This window comes from Cheilinus undulatus, linkage group 19 (genome assembly GCF_018320785.1).
Source record: "Cheilinus undulatus linkage group 19, ASM1832078v1, whole genome shotgun sequence".
Taxonomy (NCBI): Eukaryota; Metazoa; Chordata; class Actinopteri; order Labriformes; family Labridae; genus Cheilinus; species Cheilinus undulatus.
In genome coordinates this window covers 3,728,602-3,746,018 of record NC_054883.1, presented here as the reverse complement: position 1 = coordinate 3,746,018, position 17,417 = coordinate 3,728,602, and the positions used below count along the sequence as shown (strand labels likewise).

General features: G+C 40.5%; 1 protein-coding gene across 1 annotated transcript in view; it reads right to left on the bottom strand.

Moving 5' to 3' along the window:
- stau2 (staufen double-stranded RNA binding protein 2) overlaps positions 1-17,417 on the bottom strand; it is a 190,096-nt gene that overhangs the window by 108,746 nt on the left and 63,933 nt on the right. Inside the window, exons 8-11 of the mRNA XM_041814339.1 lie at positions 16,814-17,026; positions 16,312-16,449; positions 7,899-8,027; positions 1,809-1,866 (exon numbers count right to left, since the gene is read on the bottom strand). Of these exons, the coding sequence (XP_041670273.1) occupies positions 1,809-1,866; positions 7,899-8,027; positions 16,312-16,449; positions 16,814-17,026 (538 nt within the window). The remainder of the gene's footprint in view (positions 1-1,808; positions 1,867-7,898; positions 8,028-16,311; positions 16,450-16,813; positions 17,027-17,417) is intronic.

Below are 17,417 nucleotides of genomic sequence, written 5' to 3'. Positions count from 1 at the left end.
CTGTTGCCAAGTGATCCTGAAAGTCCTGTTTCAGATGGAAGTATTTTCATAATTTCAATCAGAAATCAGGGTCCCAGAGTCTGAAGGAGAGGCACAGATCCAAGGTGCTTTAAGTCCAGTGTTTTAAGGTCAATTTCACACCTGAGAGTCCAGGGGACTTGGCCTGTTTGGAACGGAAATTGCAACATCGTTGCACTTTACGCTGTCTTGGGGTTTCTACTTTTGCACTGAGAAATTATGAGCAGCCAGCGAGGTGGTGAGCTGACCAGAATGCCGTTCTTTACATAAAACAAATAAATCAGCACAGACTACGACGTGTTGCTATGGCTACACAGACGGCAAGCGAGGTACTGACATGTATTTGAATGTATTAAATCACATAAAAATCCATATATCATTATGCGTTATGCCACTTCCTGCCTTTGGTTCACAACTGTGTCAGCTTTGCTTTCACACCTCAAACGAACCGCACCGGGTTTCTTTTTAAAGCTGACAGAGACCCCCTGTTTTCAAGCGGACCAGAATCCGCTTGTTTGGTCCGCACCAGAGTTTGTGAGAGTTTTCACACCATTCCAAACGAACCAGACTATCCAGGAAAACGGACCAGGGTTTGTTTAAAGTGGATCAAACAACTCTAGTGTGAATGCACCATAAGTTTCCATAGTTGGTGATGGTCTGGTATGGCATGTCATCAGCTGCTGTTGGTCCAGTGTGCTTTACCATGTCTAAAGTCAACACTGTCAGCTGTCTACCAGGAGATTTTAGAGCACTTGATGCTTCCATCTGCTGAGAAGCTTTATGGAGATACTGATTTCCTTTTCCAGCAAGATTTGGCACAGGGAAGCCAAAACTACCAGAAACTGGCTTGCTGACCATGGTATTACTGTGCTTGATTGGCTAGACAACCCCTAAAGCCATCACACAACTAAATTTTAATTCTAAAAGTGAACAGCTAGGATACAGTCAATTCTCACTACAGTGTAACGATGGTTCTGTCCTTAGCTGTCCTTCAGGGTATTTGTGTACTTACCCATTTCAGTGTTGTTTCTAAATTTATGTCTGTGTTTCCTGTGTTTTATGTTTTTACCTGCCTGCAAAGCAAATTTCCCTTAGGGGACAATAAAGATGAACAAGGGGGATACTTTTTCCACTGCAGTGTAGATGAACAGTTTATATAAGCTAATCAAACCACAATTTAAAGGATAAATTCTACGGATATCAACTTAAAGATCTTTGTTGGACTTCATTCTATCATTCGTGGTAGTGCTTGTAACAAGGATCAAATTTATATGAAGCTCTAGTTCTTTTTTTGTGACTACTTTATCTTATTTTGTCTACAGTTGGTATGTGGCAGAGACTCAAAGCTAACAGAGATACATCTTCCTTCATATAAATCCTCATATCTAACCCTCATAAATCCTACCTTACCATGATGCATCTCTGTGTGTAGAATCATGGCTGTGTGTGCGTGGATCTGTGCTCCAATGTGCTTGTGTGTTAATCCTGAGTGAAAGGCTAGATTTCTTTTTTCTTTTGCATTTTTTTTTCTTGAACAGGAAGGCAGTGGAGGGACTCCCCGGTGGGCCCCAGTGTGCCGGCCCTGTAAGCCTGCGTGAATAAGCCTGAATTCGCAGGCTCCCCACGAGGACGCACGGCCGATTAAACTGACAGTCAGAAGCCCATTGACCAGTCACAGAGATTAAACGCCGGGCCATCTCGGCAGCTAAAACCACCTGCGGGATGAAGGAAGAGGGAGGAAGGAGGAGGAGTAAACGGAGAGAGACAGAGGGAGACGTGCAGATACTCACTGTTACTCGTTGCTTCGGTAAATGACGCCTTTTGTCCGTTCCAGCCTTTGTTGTCCATCTGTAGTGATGCAGAGAGAAGGGAAGAGAGAGGGGGGAGGTAAGAGAGATGTAGATTCTTGAACAGACAGCTTCTTCACGCATGTCAGACGAGTTCCTTCCTACTGTTTGGCCCACAAAGAGACGAGCGCCCACAGGAGGGGACGCTTAAGGATCCTAGTGTCTGTCTATCTATGCCAGCTACTTAATTAGGGGGGTTTGTCAGTGTTCAGTGAGCTCCTATTCAATGTGGAACTTCTGCTGTGGTATGCATGTCTGCCTGCATAAACACACACAGCCACAAACACACGTGTGTGAAACTGAAGAACAAATCATTTCTGATGCGTGACAGCTGAGGAGATGACATGGCTGTAAACAAATGCACCACCCCCCCGCACGGGTGTCTTCACACTTAAGCACAGATCACCCACAACCCCATGGTGGGAATGTAAGGAACAGAGTCCCCAGAGATTAAGGCAAGAAGAGGAGGATGAAGAGAGAGAAAGAGAGAGATCTAAAGAGAGAGACCTAACCTACATAAAGAGGAGTTTGGCAAACATTGCACTGAGGTTGTCTGAGGACCGAATGAGAAGCAGGCCCTTGTCAGAGGCCAGGCATCAGCTCCTTTCTGCACTGATTTGGACTGAAGTTTTACATGTTTTTCCCCTTTTCTTTACCTAATTTTCTTCTGTGTTTTCCTCTTTATCTACTTTTAGGGTTTTCACTGACTTTAATCTATTGTTTGACTAACTTTTTATTTTTCTTCTACTGTTCGCTGTCGCCTTGTCTCGGTGATGTCTTGAGTAAAGCATGTTGGGGTTTTTGTTTTGCTGAAAAGTGCTTTCTTAATAATTTTTCCTTTCCTGTCCAAGGAGGTCTTCAGTTGTTTTGTTTTATATAAAATCCATTTTATATAGGCTTGTGCATGCCTGATTTTTTTTGTTTTTCATAATCTGAAAATGTGAGTTTACCTGACATGCTAGGTTGACTGTTTGACATATGCACTGCATGAATTTCACATTCATCCTCCCATGCAAAGTGTTTGGGAAGGGCTGAACTTTTCATAAGATTCTCAGAGGTTGATTGGACGAACCCTTTGTCTTTCACATTCAGTATGGGCCAATCAGAATGAGAAGACAAAAAGAGGTAGTTGGGCATGTGAAGCTGTGGTTTAAACTTGAGCTTCACAGGCTGGCACTGCAGTAGCATGTGTACGGTGGATTTTCTCGGTAAAACCCTGAGAAAGAGACGTGCAAAAAACATCTTCTCTGCCAATAGGAGCTTTCAATATGTGTCTCTTGTTTTAATGAAGAAATGTGGTCCAATTCTGATAAGACTGCAACTATACTAAAGCTACATCCGTGCTAATAGCTACCACAGCAGTAGCTTTTGTTTACACTGGCAACCCCCACCCAAAAAGATCACAGACTCACGCCGAAGCAGACTGAGAAAGAGTAAAAATATTTTTTCCGTGATGAAAACCTTGCAGTGTTGTACTTTGCTCTTTATTTTAGACAGAACCGTGGTCCTGTTCTGAAGAAACTGCCACTTTTCTATATCTGAGTTAATCGTCACATTGTTGGCAGCTATTGCTAAATGGTCTGAACTATTTTTGTGGATTTGAGCTTTTCAAGATGGATTTGCCAGATTTGCCAGGCTTCTATCTATTTTGCAAGGTTAAATTTGAGTAACCTTTAATTTTTAACCCTTGTTTTTTTATTTATAGTTGTTGTTTTAATATTTTTATTTGTTGGGGTGTGGTGGGGAGTATAAATGGACTAAAAATACTCCGTCCAATGTTGCATTTACATATTTTTGCAAGATGGTAGGTGGCGTACACATGGAAAAGGACACACACACACACACACAAAAAATATATATATATATGTATATATATATGTATATATGTGTATATATATATATATATGTGTGTGTATATATACATAAAAATATATATACAAATAAATAAAATGAAATGAATATAAATACATACAGACAAAAATATTGGCTAATTTGGGGGCCAACATATTTACTCGGTGTACACGATTTTGTCTTTTTTTTTTTGGCAATTCATTATAAAAAAAATAAACAAATGTTTGGTGTTAGTGGGTTTGTATTTCTGTTATTGTGGTACTGAAACACGTTTAAGTACTGTTTGATTTTTACTAGAGCCTATCAATGTTTATTTTGGGATATATCATGAGAAACCCACCTTTGAAAACATTTTTGTAGATATATTTGGGTATTTGGAACATCTATCATGGGGTAAAATGTGAAATAAGCCAACCCAGACCTTTGTCCATGGTTCACCTATGTCTACAATTCAGAAATCTACAGGGTCAAAGACCTCCTCCGGTGCTTGATCCATCTTTTTAACAAAGTCCAGCACAGGCATTTTATTTTGACCACAGGGGATTGTGTTAAAAAGTGCAAAGGGAGTATGATATGTCACCTTAAAAAAATCCATTTTATCGCAACCCTAAAACAAACAAGATTTTGAAAAGTAGACTTTGCATTATATTTTGCTTCAGTCTAAACCCTGAGATAAAATATCAAACATGCAATCAGAAATTTATGATCTATTTGATTTCTTGATATTTCCAATCAGTTGAATCCTTTAATAAAGGTTTTCTTAGTCTGATGTGTAGAGAAAACTTTAACAAGCACCCAAAGAGATTAAAGACAAAATGAAATCAAAGGGAAATAAGGAGGGCGAATCTGGCTGTGGTTGTTTTTTTTTTTCTTTTAAGAAAAATCAGTCATCTCTGAAGTGGTTCTGATAAGAGCAAAGTGCCATTCTGTAGCTCTATGGTATAGCTGTCTGAGGAAGATATATACAGCAGCACATATCGAACTAATGAGCTGTCCAGGGAGCGATGAATATTCTACACAGAGCCCGGTTATGTAACATCGTCTCCATCTGAATCTGTTCCCTTGAGCTTGAAAACCAACGAGGTGAATAAAGATGATGGGGATCAATGGATGCTTGCAAAACACACTGGGTTCAGAGGAGCTGAACAGGTTGCATAACAGGTCAGCAGCACGGGGACCCGTGATGAATCTGAAAATTGACTGACTATCAGCTTTTGTTGAATTCTGCTCAGTGTGTGAGAGAGACGAGATAGTGTATGGGCTAAGTGGGAGTGGTGCAGAGATTTATGTAATCTTTCAGCACACAGCTGTACAGGTGCTGCCCTGTGAGCTGAGATGGAATACCAATAACCAGACATCCTATAGATGCATCTCAGTGTGTGAATGACTGAGTTCCTCCATTCCTGCATACTGCAGATGCAAAAACACTCAAGTCACTTTAAATTATTTCATAGGCTACGACCAATTATTCTGTAACGTGGTCGTGCTGTATGTGTTTGTGATGGCTGGAACGAGTGACATCAGCTGCATGACTGTGATATCGCTGGTTCAAGTCTTACAAGGGACCTCTGGTGCATTTCCTACCCCCCCTCTTTTCCTCTTCTTCCATGTTTTCCTCTCCATAAAAAAACCTCCTAGGCTTTGAAAAAAGATGAAAATGCAAATAAAATAACTCCCCAAATGTTAATGTGTTATACATCTATATACTCCTTACAGTCTCCTATCATACTTCACTGTAAAGTGGAGTTTTGATAATCACCGCTGCAACTACAAATCATAAATTTTTTTATAATCAGCTGGTTATTACCTCAGTAAACATGATTGATCATTTAGTCAAGTGGTTGTCTACTGGTCTAGCCTCAAGTACAACCAACGCTTCTGTAATGAGGAATTGCAACTTAAACTTTAAAAAAATTCTACAACTCAAATCTAGACCATGAAAAATACTGAAATTTGGATCGTTGCTGGGACAAAACATTTAAAGGTACAGTGTGTAATATTTAGCCTACTGGCACTTAGCAGAACAAACTTGGCAAAAATAAAAGCCTAATTCTAAAAAACAAAATGAAATATGGTCAGCTTCTAACAGAAACTTGTGGTTCCTTGTACTGTGCTTCTAACCTGACATACCAGATGGATTTGTTTCACACACCTCCCATGGACAGTGTTTTGGAAAGGGCAGAGCCTTCGAAAAAAAATAACTTGCAGGGTCACTGGATGAACATTCTGTCAGTCACATCTTTACAGGCCAATCAGAGCAACAAAACACGTGATATAGCCGCTAACGATGGAGTAAACCCCATAGAGAACTGCATAACGAAAACCATGGCGACTGAAGACTTGTCGGTACATGACTTTTGTCATTTTGAAAAGAAAACAACTCACTGCTGTTCTTTGTTCTTCTTTTAACAAAGAAATGTCATCAAGTTCTGATAAAACTGGCGATTTAGCAGCATCCATGCTAGTCTCTTCTGCTATAATTACACCTGCCTCTTGTGGCTGCTTGCTTACGTCACAACTCCGCTGTGCCTGGAAGTGCTGCCCCTTGACGCTGATTGGTCATGTCACTTTCTAACCGGGCCCAAACGGTTCAGATGGAAGCTTTGCAAGATGGATTCACCTGTGAGAAACATGGAAATGGGCGAATCCATCTGCTTTGCAAGGTAACTGTGCTTCTTAATTTCAGCACAAGGAGGTGCTGCCAGTGGCGGCGACCCCCCAAACCCCCTCTCTCCAACTCGAAGTGACATACTCTTCATAGAAACCCTGTCATTATGTTTCTCATGTGAATCTATACGATGCGGGAACGTTTTTGTTAAGTATGAACCTTTGGCGTTGTTTTGTCAGTACATTTGTACCTCTGTAAAGAGTCTGCGTTCATTCTGATAATTTGATGTAATAAATTAAAATCTTCCTTTCTCAGATCAGCTGTTTTAAAATCATATGAAAGTAAATTTACTAATAAGTAGGGCTGTGAAAAATTAAATGTTTGGATAAACTTATTGAATTAGTAATTTTTTTAAACATTTAATGCATGCACAGAATGAGCCTTCCAATATATTCCACATTTCCACCCAGTTTGCACTTGTCACCACTCTAGCGAAGTCAGAGGGTAGCAGCTATCCAAACAAACAAAGAAGATGGATAATTCTGATGAATGTAGTGCAGGGCCGGTTCTGGTCATAGGTGATATGGGCGTTGAGCCATTAACTATCCATTTAAGCACACCTAAGAATATCTTCAGCTACATCACCTTGGTTTTACTAATGAAATCCTCAAGGGGAGGTATATGGAAGTGGCCTCACCATCCTTACATTTTTCTCTATGTGGCCCTCAGTGGAAAGAATTGGCCACCCCTGATCTAAATATATAAAATTGTTTTGTTTTTATCCATTTAAACTAAGCCTTTTTTTCATACAGAGTGAGGGGTGCCCTCCAAGGGCTCTGCCATCTTGGATTTTGCATCTTGCATGTTTTTTTTTTTTTTTTTTTTTTTTTTGCAGGGAGCGAAAGAGTTACCACTAAAAGTAAACACTGCAGTGTAGAATCTGACTGTTAGGTATTCCCAGTTTTACACACTGCCCCTTTAAGCAGGCAACCAGACAAGACATAAAAATACAACTGCTGAAATGTCTGACAGAATTTATTATCTTAATAAAATTGCTGCACATTAACCACCAGATTCTACCAGGCCGTTGACATTTATTAATTCATTTTCAAATGATTGTTTTTCAGTGCTTTTGCTTTTATTTGGATAGGATAGTTCAAGAGAGACTGGAAACACTGAGAGAGAGAGTGGGGGAAGGCATGCACCAAACAGCATAGAGACCCTGTGAAACCAGGGGGAGGACTGCAGGGGCCCACTGAGCCAAACCGTCGCCTTCTGTATTCATTTTTCAAAAAAATATCCTTTTTTTCATCATTACTTTGTAGTTTAGAGTCAGTTTAGATACTCCCAGTCACCTTTCTAACAATACCAATTCCTCATCAGTAATAAGCATCACTGTATGTTACAACCCTAGAATTATTTTTCCTCTATGCTGTAGATACTGAAATTGAAACTACCTATGCCCAAAGGACTGAGGCACAAAATAAGCTCAGAGGTAGAGAGAGAGCTGTTTACAAACTGGCAGTAAGTCATACATTACATGCTGTTGTATCAACAGGTAAAGTGGAGTGTACCTCGGTGGGGGTGGTGGGGACTGTGGAGGCCTTGTATCCCAGCTGCAGGAGCATCGCCTCAGCCGCATTTCGTTTTGCCACTTTCTTGTTAGGTCCTGTTCCCGTTGCAACCTCGTTATTCACCTTCACCTGCACACACATGGTTTCAAGGTTATTTTCAGATTCACTATTTGTATTTGATGAATTCAGGAATGATGAATTACTTTCTGAAAACACTGATCAATGCATCATTTTTCATGAATTTCCTTGATGTTTCTGTTCTTGGGTAAGACAGCCATGCAACCCTTAATCACACTAAAAGACTCAGAGAGAAGAGACTGTGTTTGCAGTGACTCTCAGTGATTACTCAGAGCGGGTGGACATGCTTGTCCGAATGCATCAAGTAGACCCTGGCATACAACAGGAAACAACGTTTCAAAAAAATACCTAACTGCTTAAATACACATAATCTCTCTGTTTGAGAAAATTCCAAGGATGAGCACCAATTTTAAGAATGTCTTAACAAAGCTGATCTTGATTAGGTACCATTTCATTTACTAAATTAATATTTATTTGAGCACAAAAAAGGAAACAATGTGGAAATATTAAAAGAACACACAAAGATACAAGAATATAAAACTGCTGACTGCAGTGGAGTGTACTACTTTGACCAAAATACAGCATGCAGTACAGAAAAAGAGTAAAGATCTGAGTATGTAAACACCACGTTCAAAATTATTATGCAAATGATATTTTTCTCTGATTTTTCTAAATAGTCAATGAAAAATATAATTTTCAAGTCATCAACCGTTAAGAGCATAATTCAAATTTTATTGAACAAACCTCCCAACAATGACTTTTTGTTTTCAAAAAAAAAAAAAAACTGGAATGCACTGATCTAAATTATTATGCACAACAGAGTTTCAAAACATTTTATAGGTCATAAAGAACTGAAAATGGTCATCTGTTGAATTTGCAGCATTAGGAGGTCATATTTACTGAAATCAAAGCTATTTCAATCAAAAACATCTGAACAGGCAAAGTGCCATGTTAACATAGGAGCTCTTCTTTGATATCACCTTCACTATTCTTGCATCCATTGAACTTGTGAGTTTTTGGAGAGTTTCTGCTGGAATTTCTTTGCAAGATGTCAGAATATCCTCCCAGAGCTGCTGTTTTGATGTGAACTGCCTCCCACCCTCATAGATCTTTAGCTTGAGGATGCTCCAAAGGTTCTCAGTAGGGTTAAAGGTCAGGGGAGGATGGGGGCCACACCATGAGCTTCTCTCCTTTTATGCCCATAGCAGCCAATGACACAGAGGGATTCTTTGCAGCATGAGATGGTGCATTGTCATGAATGAAGGTAATTTTGCTACAGAAGGCACGGTTCTTCTTTTTGTACCATGAAAGAAAGTGGTCAGTCAGACACTCTGCATACTTTGGTCATTTCCACACCTTCAGGGACCCTAAAGGAGCCTACCAGCTCTCTCCCCATGATTCCGGCCCAAAACATGACTCCGCCCCCTCCTTGCTGACGTCTCAGCCTTGTTGGGACATGGTGGCCATCCACCAACCATCCACTACTCCTCCATCTGGACCATCCAGGGTTGCACGGCACTCATCAGTATACAAGGCTGTCTGGGCCCCCTGCAACCGTTTCTGCTTGTGAGCATTGTTGGGGGGGCTGAAAAGGTTGGTGGGACTCCAGAGGCACCAGCAGCTTCAAATACCTGTTTGCTGCTTTGTAATGGCATTTTAGCAGCTGCTCTCTTAATCCCATGAATTTGTCTGTCAGAAACCTTCCTCATTATGCCTTTATCTGCACAAACCCATCTGTGCTCTGAATCAGACACTAATTTCTTCACAGAATGATGGTCACACTTAAGTTTTTCTGTAGGGCATTACACTATTTGAGGCTTTTCAGCAGCAGAGTTCCTTTGTCTTTTCCATATTGCTGAAACCTGTGGCCTGCTTAATAATGTGAAACGTCCTTCATCAGCAGTTTTCCTATAATTGGGCTCACCTGGCAAACTAATGATCACAGGTGTCTGATTTTGATTTCAGTGATCCAAAGAGCCCTGAGACACAATACCATCCATGAGTTTCATCGAGAAACAAAAAACTTGACTCTCCCGCTTCTTCATTACTTAGCAGCATTACATAATGGTGAATTCCCTAAATAAGGCACTAAATAGTGAGTAACTAGTTATTTGAGACAGACAATGTAACGTCATTGCTGCTGAGGAACAAACTTTACGATTGTCATTTAATCAATAACATGTCTCTTAGTTAACTTTCAAGAAAAAGTTTGACCTCGCTCATCAAAACTTCAATACTAAAAACAGAAAAACTTAATCTTGATTTATCTTTTTCATAATTCTTTGAGTTATTTTTATATCTGTTCTATTTTTCCAAAACATGTTCTTGTTGTTGTTGTGATTCAATAATCAATTTCATGCTTATAAATGAGGAATGAGAGTTTGTTCATCATGAGAGCAGAAAAGTGAGCGTCACTCTGAAAGCGTCTACTGTGGTATTCCCCTCATACAAAGTCCTGCTTTTCCTTTTACTAGATTAGAGATAAACAGAAAATCATCCATAACTTGGTTAACAGCAAGAGTTTGTTCCCCTGATAAGACAGGGACATTTTGTTCTGTTAATGATTCAGGCTCCTGACCACACAGACTACAGTCCATTATCCTTTTCTAGTACAGAACACAGTCTGTCTGCTTCATTTACTAAAAACAACAGCTTAAAAGAGCAAATTAATATCATTAAAACAGTTAGCAGTTGGCAGCGAGGAAAACGGAGCTGTAAAAATAGATTCTCAGCTATTCTGAGCTTTATATGTGTGCTGTAAAAGTAATGAATAGTGAACAGAAATAAAATAAGAGAATGTAAAGGATGTGGAAAGGAGAGAATGAGAGGGGGGAGAAAGGGGGAGTGAGAGGAAGTTCAGGGAGGTCCGAGATACTAAAAGTGTACTGACAAGGAATTAAATCGTAAATCATTTACTTCATGCAAAATGTTACAGCTGTGACTTCCAAACTGCAATAAACTAACTTCAAAATGTTTATTCATAAGAGGCAATCATATTTTACTTTATTTACTGACAAGCCACAATCACTATGGTGGCATCTCCCTCCAATATCTGCCTGTTTGCAAGCTGTCTTAAAGAGTGAACCATTTTCCTTTTCGACTTTTGGATATCTTGAATGACAAAGTTGCTTTTGTATTAGTGCATGCAACAAAACACTCAATATGTAACAATTAGGGCTGTCAGTATTCATGTATTAATTGTGATTATTCGAGGTCAATAATAAATGCATGCATACTGGTATGCCATCCCTATTTGTTCGTCAGAAATACCGCCTCCATTGTCGTCCTTTACGCTGATGATTAAGTAGAATTACTGGAGAAAATGTACAACAAAAGAGGAGAAAAAAACAGTTGGCATTTTAAAGAACAGAGCTAAGTCCATACATGAAAGGTTTTTTTCAGGACATCAGAAGCAGTAGTAAAGTGAGAGACTCATGTAGAAATGCATTCATAAGTCCAAATTGCCTCAGGCTTTGTCTGACAACACAGAGTTTGTTGAGTTTATATTAGGCTGGGACTCCACACATGACTGAAATAGGAGACCAGATCGTACTCTCAGGAGAAAACCGTGAAACTCGTGTTCTAGTGTAAAAAGGTTATATAATGTTGCTGTCGGCTACGTTTGTCCAAACAGAGAGGATTTATTCTTTTCTCTCCTTAGCTTGTGTTTCCTGCTTGATCACAATCACAGTCAAAGTTTTACAGATCTATGGGCTGGGTCAACGACAATAAGATAACCAGACACTATTTCAAGTTATTCTTCATTAAGCAACTTATAATTCCCTTTCTCTTTGTACTGATGACAGGGAAACTGCACAAGAGGTGTTTCTGATTTGCTCTGTAGTTGCAACTCTCTTTTTTTCACCATAACTAAGTGCCACTAACCACATTATTTGAGCTGGCAGTGTATATTTTCAACAAAAAAACCAAGGCAGGTCAAGGTTTCCGGTGAAAAAGTCCATGCCACCGGTTTTTTGTTGCTACTCTCACAGTGCTCTTTGTTGAAAACAGTTCAGTTTTTTAAACAATGCTGCTGCGGTTTCACTTCTCCTTCATTGTCCAATCAAATCAAGAACAGATAGAATTTCTACTATCAACTTTGCATTAACGTATGCAAAAGTCAGGATTCCTCTCCACTGTCATTGAGTTTTCTATGTAAAATGTCCTTAAAAAGTCCATTGTAGTCCATGTAGTTTGAATCTCTCCTTCTCAAGACGAATACGCCCAGGTTTCATTCTGTACTTTGACAGTTTGTTGGGGAATAAATATTACAATGAGTTTTACTCGGACATGTTGGTCCTTCTGTACTTGTACCTTCATCTGCATTATTAATCCTGATAACAGTAAAAACTAAAGATCAAATTTGTCCAAGAAGCACAAATCAACACTAATTTATCACCATAAGTAACTTTGGATGGACAGAGCTCTGTTTGCCTGCTAGTACAGGAGAACAAGGGGTTAAAATAATATTGAAAACAGTCAAATTAAAACAGCTTTCTAAACATTTTTTTTTTCTCCTTTCATAATTCTTCTTCTAGCTAAAACATTATCTCCTCTCTCTGTCCGGCCATTTTTGATTGTTTTTATTCTTGAATTAATTCACTGGAGATCGGGCTGAAGTGAACGGGCTGTTTTACGGTGATAACTGAAGACTTCCCCGAGTTTTAACTCATAAAAGTGTAATTTTCCAGTCTGTTTGTGCTACATTTAGCATTAGCATCTTGGCTAAACTTAAGCTATGCAGTCTCAACAGGTGAGATTTATGAGCTGCCGTACTTCTTAATCGCTTTTCCCCGAAGTTTACAGATGGGAAGACATTGCGAAAGTTATCCTTCCTTCATATCAAGTCCACATGACTCAATTTCTGTGGTGCAAAACTGAAAGACATATCGGCAATGACCAGTGAAACACATCCAGCTACCTAGCAAGCACCAACGGCAAACGGAAATCTTGCTTAAAGGTAAATGCTACCATGGGTCACGCAAGATTAAAGACGGTGAACCAAAGCATGGTGGAACGGGCTATGAAAACAAGCAGCAGAGCCAATCTCTAATATTAAAACCGGTCCAAAGACCGAATCATGCCTCTTTTTATGCGCTCGGACCTTTGACGTTAAGATCGATTAACCGATCCATATAGGATTACCTTTACACCACTAATGCATATAGAGCAATTTAGCTGTATAACGTGCTTGATCTTAAGATAAAGCAAAAATCCTCTATATACACTATGATAATGCATTCTGAATTAATGACTTCTTAAAGCGGGGAACCATGCCGTTGTTGGGTTCCTCCGACCTTAGTTAGCAGAGAACAAATAATTGAATAGTTCTTAAGATTGTCTTTCCAGATTATCCTGTGGTGTTTTGTGTGTTACGAGTGAATTTTTCCCTCTCCAACCTGATAGAGGACGCTCCAACTTGGGACTGTAAATACTAAACGTGTTTTACATTTACAGTGAAAAATCCCAATATGTGTGGTGAACACCGAGGACAACTGAGCATCCAACAGCGCAATAGCCAATCAGGAAGCAAGCTGACTGAGGGAGGAAGTAAAACGAAAACAGCCATGGCAATGAAAGCAAATGCGAAAGCATTGAGTTGAATAGACATCCGATATATAGGAGCAACTTGTTGATTTGTGGCAACAGAACCAGTGTTTAACAACACATGCTGTAAAACCATATCACAGAAGAACTGACAAGAGAGGGAGTTGGACCAAAAAGCACTACCATAATGGCATGGCTTAGCTAACCTCAGTAGCTTCTTCACTCTAAATTGAAGTTTGACTGTGTGAGATTTGGTGTTCTGAGAGAGGAGACTCTGGTAGTCGGTGAACAGCATCTAAGGGTGGACTCTCTCTCACTAAAAAAAAAGAGGTTAAGATTTTTTTAATCTTCATGCAGGCTTTAGAGACCCAACTCAAACTTCCTTTGGATTTGTTTTTATTCACCTCTGTGTTCCCATGGATGGGATGGACCTTCCTTCAGCTTGTTTATGTTCCACTCAGAGGCTAAAACATGTTCCATCAATGTTTATTTTTTTCACGTGAACCCCTCCTTCTCTAACCCCAAGCCCTGCAACAACCTGGGAGAAGACAGACAGCCCTACCCACTCAGGGACACTGCATGTAGAGGCATAATAACAAAGCACTGTCATGGGACAACTGAGGGTCTAGAAAGACAAAGATAACAACGGAATCAACTCTGAGAAGCATATAGCCACTTGAAACTGATAGCAGTATCTTGTCTATGGCACTCGTCTGTTGTTCTTTGTCACACTGATCCACAAAAACAGAGAAGCAAGACGGGAGAGGTAGGGAAGTGTGGAGACAGAAGGAGGAGAGTTTTTGTTTTGGAATGAAAATCTGCTCTAAACATAGCATAATAAGACTTTCAAACAGACTTAGCTGAAACGGATGTCACGTGAGATAGCCGCCATAACTCAGTAAAAGTCAGGGCTGATGGGATGTCCTCTGACATTTAAAGTTGTGGATTCTACCACTACAGAGTTTTCAGTTAGTAGGCAAAGACCCTCAGGATGGAGCACCAAATCTGTTGCTACAGCTTGGCTATTGTTGTCCTGGGGGTGACTGTGGCTCAGTTGGTAGCGTTGGTTGTCTAGAAATCAGAGGGTTTGATCCCCAGCTTCCACAGTCATAGGTCGATGTATCCTTGGGCAAGACACTTAACCCCAGGTGACAATAAAAATGAAAAAAAGAAAACCTTAAGTGAACAGAAGAGCAAGCATAAGGGAGTCCAGTTTCAAGAGAATGCAGTGATAAATAACCCTGGACATCACCAAGAACTGAAACCATTTCAAGAGGAGTAAAAAGACTTCAGACTTTAAATGGAACAAGGCAGCAGTCAGACCTTAAGAAAGAGGTAGGGCAACAGAAACACAAGTTGAAACACAGGGTGAAAAGGTCTGAAAAGATGAAGGATGTAATGTACAGTCACTGGTTAAGCAGTATTCCTAGCAACCATTACACCATGAAGACAAAAGAACACTCCAAGATACTTGGAGAAGAGGTGACTGAAAAGTACTTGTCAGGGGATGGATACAAAAGAAATGTCCACGGCACTTCTAGAAGGTCACAGAGGTCTTCTTTTTTTTAAAGATTTTTATTTTTGTGCCTTTATTAGATAGAGGAGGACAGTGGATAGAGTTGGAAACAGGGTCAAGAGTGGGGGAGACACATGCAGTAAAGGGCCTCAGACCGGATTCGAACCCGGGCCGCCCGCGTACATAGGGAGTGCCTTTAACCACTAGGCCACCTGCTTCCCAACTCTGCCTAGGTCTTCTCAAACTCAGTGGCTGTGCAGGAAGGAGACTGGTGTCCAATGACTATTCTAAGGGAGTTCCAAACTTCAGCAGCCGGGATGGGAGAGATTCTACACACGTACAACACCTGTTGCACGAGTGCTGCACCAGTCATAGATGGGAGAGTGGCAAAGAGAAAGCCACTGTTGAAGAAAACTCAGATTCAATCTTGACTAGAGTTCGCCAAGTGAGACCAAAACAGTGCTTTTTGGCCATCAGACAAGCTCCCATCTCCAATGTGAAGCACGGTGATGGCAGCATCATGCTGTGGGGATGCTTCTCGGCAGGTGGCCCTGGAAGGCTTGTAAGGGTAGAGGGTAAAATGAATGCAGTCAACTATGGGAAAATCCTGGAGAACAATCTTATTCAGTCTGCAAGAGAACTACGGCTTGGAACTAGACTTATTCTCCAGCAAGGCCATCCCCCAAAGCATCCAGCGAAAGCCACACAGAAATGGTTTACAGACAACAAGGTCAATGTTCTGGAGTGGCTGAGTCAAAGCCCAGACCTCAGTCCAATAGAGAATTTGTGGCTGGACTTGGCAAGGGCTTTTTATACCCAGTCACCTGGCAACCTGACAGGGCTTCGGCAGTTTTACAAAGAATGAAGTAAAATTGCAGTGTCCAGATGTTTGAGCCTGATTGAGACCCTTCCACACAGACTAAGAGCTGTGATTGCAGCCAAAGGTGCATCTGCCAAATACTGACTTGAAGGGTGTGAATATTTATGCAGTCACTTATTTTACATTACATGTTTTATTCAGTTGAAACTGCTTTATAGAAGTCTGTTTTCACTTTGACTTTAAAGAGTTTGTTTTGAATTGTTTTTGGTAAAAAAGACATTGACCATGATTGATATTTAAAATCAATAAAATGGTGAAACATCTGAGGGAGTGAAAACTTTGTATAGACCCAGTATAACATTAATGAAAATGATGATCATGTTAGCATGATTGAGACTGAGGGGACACTTTTTCATGTTGCAGCATACTTAAAACTAAATACCATTATCTACCTGCATAATAAACTCCCGGCGTCGAGGCATCCCCCTTTCAGAGAGCAGCAGGTACTCTGGCTCCTTCTCCTTTTTGGCCTGCTGGATCTGCGCCAGACGGCTGATCGGGTTCATGCCTTGACCATAATCAGGTCCAGTCTGGGACAGAAAAAAGGAGACCAATTATCTTTGTCACAATCGTCTGCTATCGACTGAGCTTAACTGATAATACGGTAGGTGTGTATGTGTATTAAGTGGTAATAATTGACAGGATTGGATAAGAGAGAGCGGAAATTAGATGAAACTCTGCTGCAGAGGAGAGATGCAACAGATACAGACAAGTAGAATAACAGAGGAAATTGCATGGGAAAAAATGTGTTATATCATATTTCATACATATTTTTGGAAGAAGTTTTACCTCCAAAAGGTGGGAAAAAAGTAAATAAGAAGAGTATATTAAAATAATCCACATTATGTGGCTGTAAGTAAAAGCAGAATTGGTTCTCTGGCCCAGCTGCAGTACCTTGAGGATGGTCTTGGTCCGTTTCTTGTAGTGTGTCTTGGGTTTCTCCACAGCGGGGATGAAGGGCAGCTTCTTCAAGTCCTGCAGGATGGACAAAGCGGCACGCTTCTTGGACAGCTTCTTGCTGTTGCCCTCGCCCTCAGCGGAGAACTCCCCTACGGTGACACGAGTCAGGAAACTTTTCATGTGAGGGGGGCCGCTCTCCTTCAACACCTGGAAGAGATGCACAAACAACAGGTTGAAAAGTGTGGGGAAAGAGGATTCTATATAGAGTTTGTCTCTAATTTTGAGGGAAAATGGACAAAATTTAAGAGAAGTGCAAAAGAAAGATAAATGTGTTTGTCATTTATGATATGTGTGAGGGAGTGTGTGCTGCGCAGTGTGCAAGCAGCTACACCAGGTGGTCCGAAACATCTGTTCTGGATGGTCACAGCGCTACCCACCCATATGCGCGTGTTGCTCTCATACAGGAGACACACGCACATTCAGTGACGTATAAACACACATATGAAGAGGAACATGTTTCTAGATGACAGTCTCTAGTGTTGAGGGCTCAGTTTCCTTCCTCCAGCCTCCGGTCACCTGGGAGACCTAAAACAAACAC